This window comes from Notothenia coriiceps, unplaced genomic scaffold (assembly GCF_000735185.1).
Source record: "Notothenia coriiceps isolate Sejong01 unplaced genomic scaffold, NC01 NC01_scaffold00006359, whole genome shotgun sequence".
Taxonomy (NCBI): domain Eukaryota; kingdom Metazoa; phylum Chordata; class Actinopteri; order Perciformes; family Nototheniidae; genus Notothenia; species Notothenia coriiceps.
Genome location: NW_011339060.1, coordinates 12,263 through 21,922, shown reverse-complemented (window position 1 = coordinate 21,922; position 9,660 = coordinate 12,263). Strand labels below are relative to the sequence as shown.

The 9,660-nt window shown below is 40.0% G+C and overlaps 1 protein-coding gene across 1 annotated transcript; it reads right to left on the bottom strand.

The window, feature by feature from the left end:
• Positions 1 to 380: 380 nt before the first annotated feature.
• On the bottom strand, positions 381 to 8,169 carry LOC104943622 (probable voltage-dependent N-type calcium channel subunit alpha-1B; the record flags this gene model as incomplete). The annotated part of the gene is made up of 8 exons (XM_010769076.1): positions 8,081 to 8,169; positions 7,877 to 7,992; positions 7,710 to 7,796; positions 4,437 to 4,520; positions 2,768 to 2,983; positions 1,138 to 1,250; positions 860 to 972; positions 381 to 512 (listed from the first exon to the last, which is right to left on the bottom strand). Coding segments are annotated over exons 1-8 (950 nt in total), but the record flags the coding sequence as incomplete, so codon positions are not given.
• Between the last annotated feature and the right edge of the window lie 1,491 nt (positions 8,170 to 9,660).

The following is a 9,660-nucleotide window of genomic DNA, read 5'->3' as shown; positions in this document are numbered from 1 at the left end:
GAAAATTAAATCATTCAATATACGATACTATATTGCATAATTTCATTTTCAAAATACAAAAATTATAAAAAAATTGTATTTGCAACGCAGCCATCAGCTCTGACACTGTGTGTGTGAAGCAATGCATTTAACATGGCGACCCAATGAAAACGGGTCCCTGAGTTTGGGAAAGGCTGATTTAATGTAACAAGTAATGTGCAATGCATTACTTTTTTTGAGTAACTACCCCAACAACAACACTGGTAATCTGATTTGCAGGGTGCTATCAAAAAAGGCAGGTGCATTCAATCTTGTATATTAGGTGTGTTTGTTCAGACTCAGTATAAACTCTGAGAATGTTTAATGCAAATTGTGTAAATGAGGTTCACTGAATGACTCACTGTCCACCAAACAGCTGCATGCCCAGCAGAGCGAACACCACGATGAAGAGGAAGAGGAGGAACAACAGGCTGATGATGGACTTCATGGAGTTGAGAAGGGATACCACCAGGTTCCTCAAAGAATTCCAGTACCTACACACACAGATATATAAAACATAATGATTTAATGATATCCCCCAGGTGCCCAGACTATTAAAAAAAGTTAAAACACTTTCAGCAAGATAAATGTATATATCCAATTCCCGCTGCATTGTTTACAAATATATATATATATTCTGTGGTATAAGACGTTCAATCAAATAAGGTTCCCACATCTATGAACTCCTCTACTGTTTCAACAGCTGGTCATTAAACAGAACAGGAGGAAAATGAGGGGCATTGCAGTGGGTTACAACAATATAATATAAAGTTAATATAAAATGCACTTTATATCATAAGCAGTGTTTCCAGCACTCTGGCAGGATACTCTGAAGACTCACTTGGTGACTTTGAAGATCCTGAGCAGCCTCAGAGCTCGCAGCACACTGATCCCAAACGACGCGTCAGGTTTGATGGCTGCCCAGATGACCTCAAAAATGCTGCCGATAATCACCTACGAAGATAGTTTCCATTTCCAAACACTGCAGTCATTTTGCTTTTCTAGCAACAGTCAAACATACAGTACTTCCTTCTGGAAGCACTCGTCCTGGATTGTTTGAGTGACTCGACACATGCTCACACTAAGAGCCACCAGGGAGTGACTGAACATGAGACTCACCCCAAAGTCAAAGCAGTTGAATGAGGAGTGGAAGTATTTCTGGGGTCCCAGGCCGTACATTTTCATGGACATCTCTGCCAGGAACAGGCCCAGGAATACAAACTCGGCCAGATCTGCCAGGGGACGATAAGGAAACACAGATCAAGGTCCCGGGCTAAAACACAATTCTGTACAATTCAATAGAGCAGCTTCTGCTGGCTCTTCAGCTGTGCCCTCAGCAAATAGGACACAGAAAGAGTCTATTGTTTGAGAATATAATGCTGCATACTGCCATAACAGAGTGGGTAGGATCTACTGTATGTTTGCTAACATGTGTTAATGAAATGTAAAATGGTACCTGTGTGATGTATGTTTTTACATCTGTCTACACTCTGTTTATCCAAAGCATGACACCAAAGGCTTTTTGTATGCATGAGCAGATACAATTTTTTTCTTATATCCCACTAGGATTTTTTGTCAAAGTTTGGGAGTTCAGAACCTATGAAGTCTGTAATACATGTGTGTATCCAAAAAAAACTAAACTCAGACCCTTCAGGACAAAGTGTCAATGAATCCCATTAAAACTGTTATTTCAATGCCATCACTATAAATTCATACATATGATACCTATGATATCAGGCTGTCAATCAAGTTCAAGTTCAAGTTGTAGTTTTTACTATTTTCCACCGGACTGAGCCACTTTCTCATGTCTGCCCTAAAGGCAATTGCATGCCATTTGTCCTGGTTTCCACTAGGGACGTTGATGGCATAGGGTAAACACTCCGTACATTAATACATATTAGGTAGTTATGATCGGTAAGGATTATGGTTAAAATGTAATTCATAATAAAATATCCATATCATTTTATGGCAGCATTTTTTTGGTCCTCTAAGGAAATGAGAGCAGCTTTTTTTGTATCAAGTGAGGCACAAATGGTTTACACGAAGCTGCCTTCACAGAGAGGAGATGTTCTCCTGCCTCATCACGAGGTCGGGCAGAGCCTTTAGGTGCACACAGATAGTTGCTGTTGTTTCTATGGTTACCTGCACTGTTAGCTTGTGCACTTTGAGCACAGCACTCTCTGCACATTCCCAGGAAAACATCCGTAGAGCCAGTGCAGAGCGGATTGACTGCTTCATGTGAAGGCAGCTTCAGAGTATCACACACAGAATGAGCAGGTGCATACAGTATCATTATGCAGACCAGTCTACGTTACAGCTGCATAACATAATTGTATAGTGCTGGGCAACGATTACAATTATTAATGTAGCAATGACCCATGTTTGTCTGTATGTGTCTTCAGAGCCAGTGAGCAACGGACTTTCAAAATAATGACTGTTAACACGCGATCAAATAATTTTCGGCATTATTAACTGAATTAGTTAATGTGATAATAACGCGTTAACTTGCCCAGCCCTAATATTTTACAATAATTAGCATGTATAGAGGCTGTTTTTTAAACATGTGAATGGTAAAATGAGGAGCTACACAGTGCTGGACGCAGTTCTGTGGAACCTCTAACCTCTCTGTGAGGGTGGAGAGATCCAACAGAGGAGAGCCAGTACTGTAGAAATATGCTTGGTAATATAAATAGTTGCACCATATGGGAATATTGTTTTACATGACATAACAGACAGTGTATAAACTCACACAGAGCGAAGGTGAGCCACTCCGGCTGGTCGTAGTGAACGATGGCCACACACTGCGTGTTGAGGCCCACCAGACACAGCACGGTCCAGTAGAAGCTCTGGGACTTCACCAGGTGGCGGATAGTGAAGCGGAGCCTCTTCTCCTTCCTCCTAAAGTACGACGAGTTCTCGTTCTTGCTCTTCAAGCTGGCCCGGGCGAACGGAGACCCTGGGGGGGCAGTTGGAGCAAAACATACAAAATGCAATAAAGTTACCTCGTCTTAAACCAAGGAGATCAGACTCTGTTTGAGGGCAGCTACTTTCAACCTGAGCCTTGTTTTATAACAAAAGTAGGGATGTCACAAGAACTGATGCTGTTGTTGTTCTACATTCTTCCATGTTACACAAGTACCAGGGATATAATTCTTCCCGAGTTGACGGGGCAGCACAAATGCAGCTGCAGCTCTGCCCACTCTTCCAAAAGTGTGTTTGTTTCACACAATGAGTATACAATTCACACTTAGCAGAGACATCCAAGATTGTTGAAATAATTTTTTTGGTATTGGTTTACCCTAGTTCTATCGTTATGGCCCTAAACACACTAATTCACTGCAGAGAAATGTAATTGTTAGATTGAAGATGGAATTTATGGGAAGAACCATAAGAACAAATGTAATAAATGTGATATAATAAATGTATAAATGTTCTTAAGACTTATCTCAACCGCAGCTTTTTCATGTGAGGACTTTTCATTATCTTTTGGCTTTTAAAATCGTAGCGCCATGTTGTTCACCACTGCCTTTAGGCTGTTCTATAATAAACCTTCTGTAACTTAAATTAAACCCGAATGTCAAGTATGACTGGATTCAAAAGGGAGTGAGAAAAAAATGTGATATTATAATTGCATTAGCAAAGGAAGAATAGTGTGTGTGTGTGTGTGTGTGTGTGTGTGTGTGTGTGTGTGTGTGTGTGTGTGAAATAAATAGGTTTGCTTGTATCAATCATAACCTTTCTAAATCATTCAACTACAAAACAATGTTGATATTATAATTGCATTAGCAAAGGAAGAATAGTGTGTGTGTGTGTGTGTGTGTGTGTGTGTGTGTGTGTGTGTGTGTGTGTGTGTGTGTGTGTGTGTGTGTGTGTGTGTGTTTGTGTGTGTGTGAAATAAATAGGTTTGCTTGTATCAATCATAACTTTTCTAAATCATTCAACTACCCATATCTGACAATATCTGCAACTTCTTCACATTAAAGGTACATTTGTCATGTCGCCGGATTGGAAAAAAGTGTATTCCTTTGTTCTTTGGATGTAAAGGATATACTTGAATTAATGGATAATTTACCTCTACTGTCTCCAAAAAACATTCAAATAAAGAAAGGAAGAGGAAACCTTTTTTTTAAAAACATGTTAAAGTGTGTTTGCAGAATGTGTGGATCCACTGAATATACTGATAAAAAACTCTTAAAGTATAATATTTTCAATGTGGCCTCTTGGTGCAAAGATATTTCAACTCAACAAAAAAGTTCACTACGAGAGTCCATTTAATACGTCTGACAATCTGTCACAATCTAGCAAAACAGCATCCTCTCTGATTGTAGTGTGAACTACAGTGTGATTGTATAGTGTGATTGTAGTGTTGCCTTCAAACACAGTGTGAGGGTCTGACAATAACAGATCTGGTGTCTCACCAACAGATGAGATGTCAGTGAAGTTGTCCTCGCCCTCTTCAGCATTGATGAGGTCATTCTTACTCTTCTTGGTTCTTTTGAGCACTGCATCAGAACATGGAAAGAAACAGCAGAGTCATGAGGCAGCTCGTCTGAACCACACTCTTCTGTTAATGTTAATAAGGAAGATTGTTTCTCTTCCTTTTTCATTCTTCTTTTCATCATTTGCTTTCATCACAAAGGTTTTAAAAAAAAATCTTAATTAAAGTTTCATATGTCGCCATGTCTGACCAGTCCCATTTATTCAATATCAATCCCTTCGTGTTGGACTATAGGGCACTAAAATAAAGCACAGGTCTAATGAGTAAAACCACATTTCTGTTTTATCTGAGGAAATTATATGTATAGAAAATAAAACAACAAGAAAGGAACCTATATCATATATATATAATCTTATATTTAGGGCTGAAACACTCTTTAGGTTTGAGCCTTTAGTCATCAAAACAAGACATCTAAACATAAATCAACTTGGGCTCTGGGAACCAGAACAATTGCTACTACTGACATTTTATGGTTTTAATTATAATAATAACTGGCTTGATGAAGGCTCTTTAAACAGCGTTATTAGTGGTTATCAGAACTATAGATATGTGCTGGAAAGTCTTGTTACTCCTATGAGTAGATTCAAAACGCAGTAATATTCTGACAGATACAAAACAAGAAGGTCAGAGTAATTTACACTACAGTTTGTCCTGTTTGAAACCAAAGGTCATTGTTCAGTTATTCTGAAGCAGCCTATTAAGCAAAGTTATGTCATGTACGTAATTTAACAAACATAGAGATTCTTATGTTGAAATGTCTTTTAAATAACCGTGCATTTTGGAACATACATCTTATCAAAAGAGAAACTCTGAAGCACTAGAGTGGAAGTGAAAACAGCTGATAGGAGCAATTTAAAGGCCTTGGTTATTAAATAAACAGTTTTTACACGACATTCACTATCATGGTGAGAGAGTGAGGGCATCTAATATATAGCTGCTGGGTATATGACAATAAAGAGAGGGCCTAAATATATTAGGCCCTCTCTGAGGGCCTAATATATTCTAAAAAATAATATTTGAAAAATAATTTTTTTAAATATTTCTTTAGTTATATTTTTCATTAGTTTTACCAAAATAACTTGATTTAATTGTATTTCAAATAACATTTCCAAAGAAATAAATCCTGCAAATCTGCCTGTTCAGTTTCGGTTGGAATGTGAAGGGTTGAATGAATGAAGCTCCTTTGGCCCTCTCTGCAATTTACTGTGAAGATATGATCGTTGGTCCAGCTGTAAATTCACAGAGGGCCAGCTACAGTAACTGGGTGGGCTTTATTTTCGCGGACTTTATGACAAGTTCCGCCCGCTGTGAAGTTTATGCATGTGTGTTATAGAGTGGTGCAGTGACACGTCCTAAAACCCGGAAGTAAGCTGCGCATGGGTTCCCTCGACAAAAAAGCAATGGGATTTCTCCATAGGATTTGTGAAAATAGCTCGAAATAAGGTCTGTGGAAAACGAACATGTTATATAAATGCACGTTTTGTTCAGCCGGATAATATCCACATGTCTATGCTACTTTTATAATTTTATAATCATAATTCTAATCGATAGATTTATGATCGATAGATTTATGATTAGCATAAGTTTGTTCATGATGGCTCATGTCAGTGATAGTAATGACATCGTTGCGGGAGGGCCTAGGTATAAAGGTCAGTGCTCGCCACTGTGTTTTACAATGTAGCACAGTTCAGTTGTACTCTTAAGAGCCATAACAAATCAGGCAGAGAATCTGAACAGAGAAGAAAAGAGCTCTAAAAGTTGTGTGAAGGACCCTCACTCTCCCACGCTGCCTCTGAACTCCAGTGAGCCTCCCTCTCTGAACTCATTCTAATCTCATTACCCTCCCACCCCGGCACCATGATCACTGTGACTGTTACAGTGGAAGAGAATTCACACACACACACACACACACACACACACACACACACACACACACACTCAGAGGGGAATGCCAGTGGAAATGACCTGTGTATCATCAACTAGAAGCTGGTGGTAGGTCTAACAGTAGGACAGCTACCCATCAAGTACTAATACTGTGAATTACTAATGGTAAATGCACTTGCATTCAAATGGCACCTCTCTACAATGTTGTCCAATTAAAGTGCTTTAAACCCTCTGGTCGTGTTTCTCCCCCCTTACTTTGGTTTTCCCGGTCACATTTGACCGGTCTTTTTTATTGCTCTTACATTAACACAAAAACCTTTAATCATCACCAAATGTTATTGAACACCCTATTGAGCTGTAAACAATGTCAGACTACTGGTTCAAATGAATAACTGCAGTAAATAAAGAATATCACTGAAAATTCAAAAATGAACATCTAGTTGATTTGTGGGTGTGCACTATCTGATGAATGACCATAATCTAGGGTTACCGATTAATTTCCTATGGGGGTCATTTTTGACCATCAACATCATAGGTGTTAAAGTTGACTAAAGCACTCAAAATTCAATGAAAGTGGGGAATGGGGACCAGCAGTTTTATATCCTCAGATACCTGCTGTGGAGGATATTATAAGGCCTTGAAGCAATCAAATGTAAAACACAATATTTATTATTGATGAAAGTAGTAAATCGGTCAGATTTGACCCAAACACGAAAGGAGGGTTTAAATATTTACCTGCCGATATGTACCTCCACACATTATACATTGATGGCAGCGCTGTCATCATCTAGTAGTCTCTAACGGACCATCATCCATGATGACTGACCCACTCTGAGTGTGTTTAAATACTGTACTAGTTAAGGCAGGTGAAAAGGACTAGCACTGAGTGACTGGGTCAATGTGAGCTCAGTGATGTTGAGCTTCACAGGGAGGAACAATGTGATAGGCTTTGTTTTCACAGGAGACATTTTGACTTTAAATAGAAACAATTACTGGAGGCTCTATTTATTTAAGTGATTAGCTGATTTAATGTAATATTATGTAGCAGTTTATTATCAAGTAATACATATTGCATTTTATAGGGATTATAGAACATGGGTTGTGAGGCAGACTTTCAGGAGAAGTGAAACAACAAGTTCTTTACACAAAGGCTTTGCAAATTGGGAAGAAGGAAACACATGCACAATGTGTGTATCTGTCACATTATCAGCTGAAAGCACAATAGGTTGAAGCCTTGTTATTCATAATCTTTTACAGTATGGGCTGCTCTCTAAACTGTCCCTAGACTTTAAGACAATGTGTTTCTCACCAGAGTTGGTTTGTTTCCTTTTGTACCACGCTCCATCCAGAGATTTCTCTTCTGCATGCTTGTCTTCCTCAGCCAGCATCACCTCCTCTGCAACACAAACACCATCCCATCATATTTGTGTCAACTTCAGTTACTGCTCAAATGTTTTATGTGTGCTTGTTTCTGACCAGCTTTGCAGATCCACTTCAGGTACCCGGTTAACTCTCTCTCCATCTGCTGCTGTCTGCGGAGCTTCAGGAACTCCTGCCTCTTCTCCACCCGCTCTCTCTCCTTGGCAAACTCCCTGTAGAAACCACAAAGAACCCCCACGAACACACACACAAGAACACACAGAAATGTTTATTAGATCTGACAAGCCAAAACAGAGACACTGGAGCACTCCATCTTGGACAGGTACACAGCCGGATGTTACAGGGGGAGAGCTGAACTCATCGTCTGCAGCAGCAGCATAACGGCCCATCCACACGGCGGCGTTAAAGCTTCAACACTTCTGCCCATTCACTTTGAATGGGGTGACGTCACGCTTTGCCGATCTGCATTGTGGTTCCGTCGCTTCGCTTTGCTCGCGTTGCTCTCTTCAAAAGTTGAGCAATGTTCAACTTTTGAAGCTTCGATGGAAACGTCAGCCAATCGAATCATATGCCATTACAAGCTCTAGCCCAGGTGTCGGCAACAGGCGGTCAGCGGTCCGGATCCGGACCCAGACGCCGACCTATGCGGACCCGGACCTATAATCATTACATTAATAGGGGATTTCAATTTTGACGGGGCGATTCTATATTAACCGCCGCCGACAGAGGGCGAAAGAGAGGAGTGAGCGATACAGGGAGAGAAACACAGAAGAAGAGACGTGAGCGCGGCAGAGAGAAGCGGAGAGGAAAGTGTGAAGAGAATAATTAGCGATACAGGGAGAGAAGCGGAGAGGAGAGTGAACAGGCAGGTTAGCAGCAGGCAGACAGGGAGAGACAAATAATTACACATGGCGCTCTCCAAGAAGAGGAAAGTGGACAGTGAGAACAGAGCTTTTAACCCTGACTGGACGGACTCATTCATGTTCATCCTGCCCACTGGAAGCACAGAACCAGTTTGTCTCATTTGTTCAGAGACCGTGGCGCTCATTAAAAGTGCCAAAACGCCACTTTGAGACAAAACACAAAGTGTTTGACCAAACATTCCCTCTCAAGTCAGAACTGAAGTCACAAAAAATAAATATCGTTCCAGCGCAGGCCAACCGAGGCTAACCAATGAGCACCTACATGTTTGTATGATAATGGCCCTGACGCCATTTAAGCCCCGATTTAAACTCCTGGCAGGACAAGCTCCAGCTCAATTCTCGCACTGAATAAAAAAAGTGAGTGAGGGACTGCAATATAAGACGGAAAGAAAGAGAAAACTTAAAACTTTTCAATTGTTATGATGTGTAAAGACTGATATTGTTCTATAATCGTCTGAAACTGTTAAGTCATTATGTGAAACGGTTAACAAAGAAAAAGGGAAACTCAAGCTGCTGCTACACTTTATTTTATTTATCTAAAATTAAGCACTTTAAGATGCACATATTTTCAAAAGCTATTTTATTTATTTTCTCTATTTTATTTTGAAATGCAGCCCGAGAGCAACATTACACATATCCACAGTATTTACTGTATATCTGTATAGTTTTATAGTTTCTTCTTATTACAGACACATGCATTTCCTAACATTTGGTCTACCTATGCTGTATAATGTATTATCTCTTCGATTTACACACGGCATCTATTGCACGTCTGTCCGTCCTGGGAGAGGGATCCCTTCTCTGTTGCTCTCCCTGAGGTTTCTCCCATTTTTTCCCCTTTAAAACTGTGGGTTTTCTCTGGAAGTTTTTCCTTGTACGATGTGAGGGTCTAAGGATAGAGGGTGTCTATCTATGTCTGTTGTATTTGCTGTAAAGTGTCTCTACTGTAGGCTATTT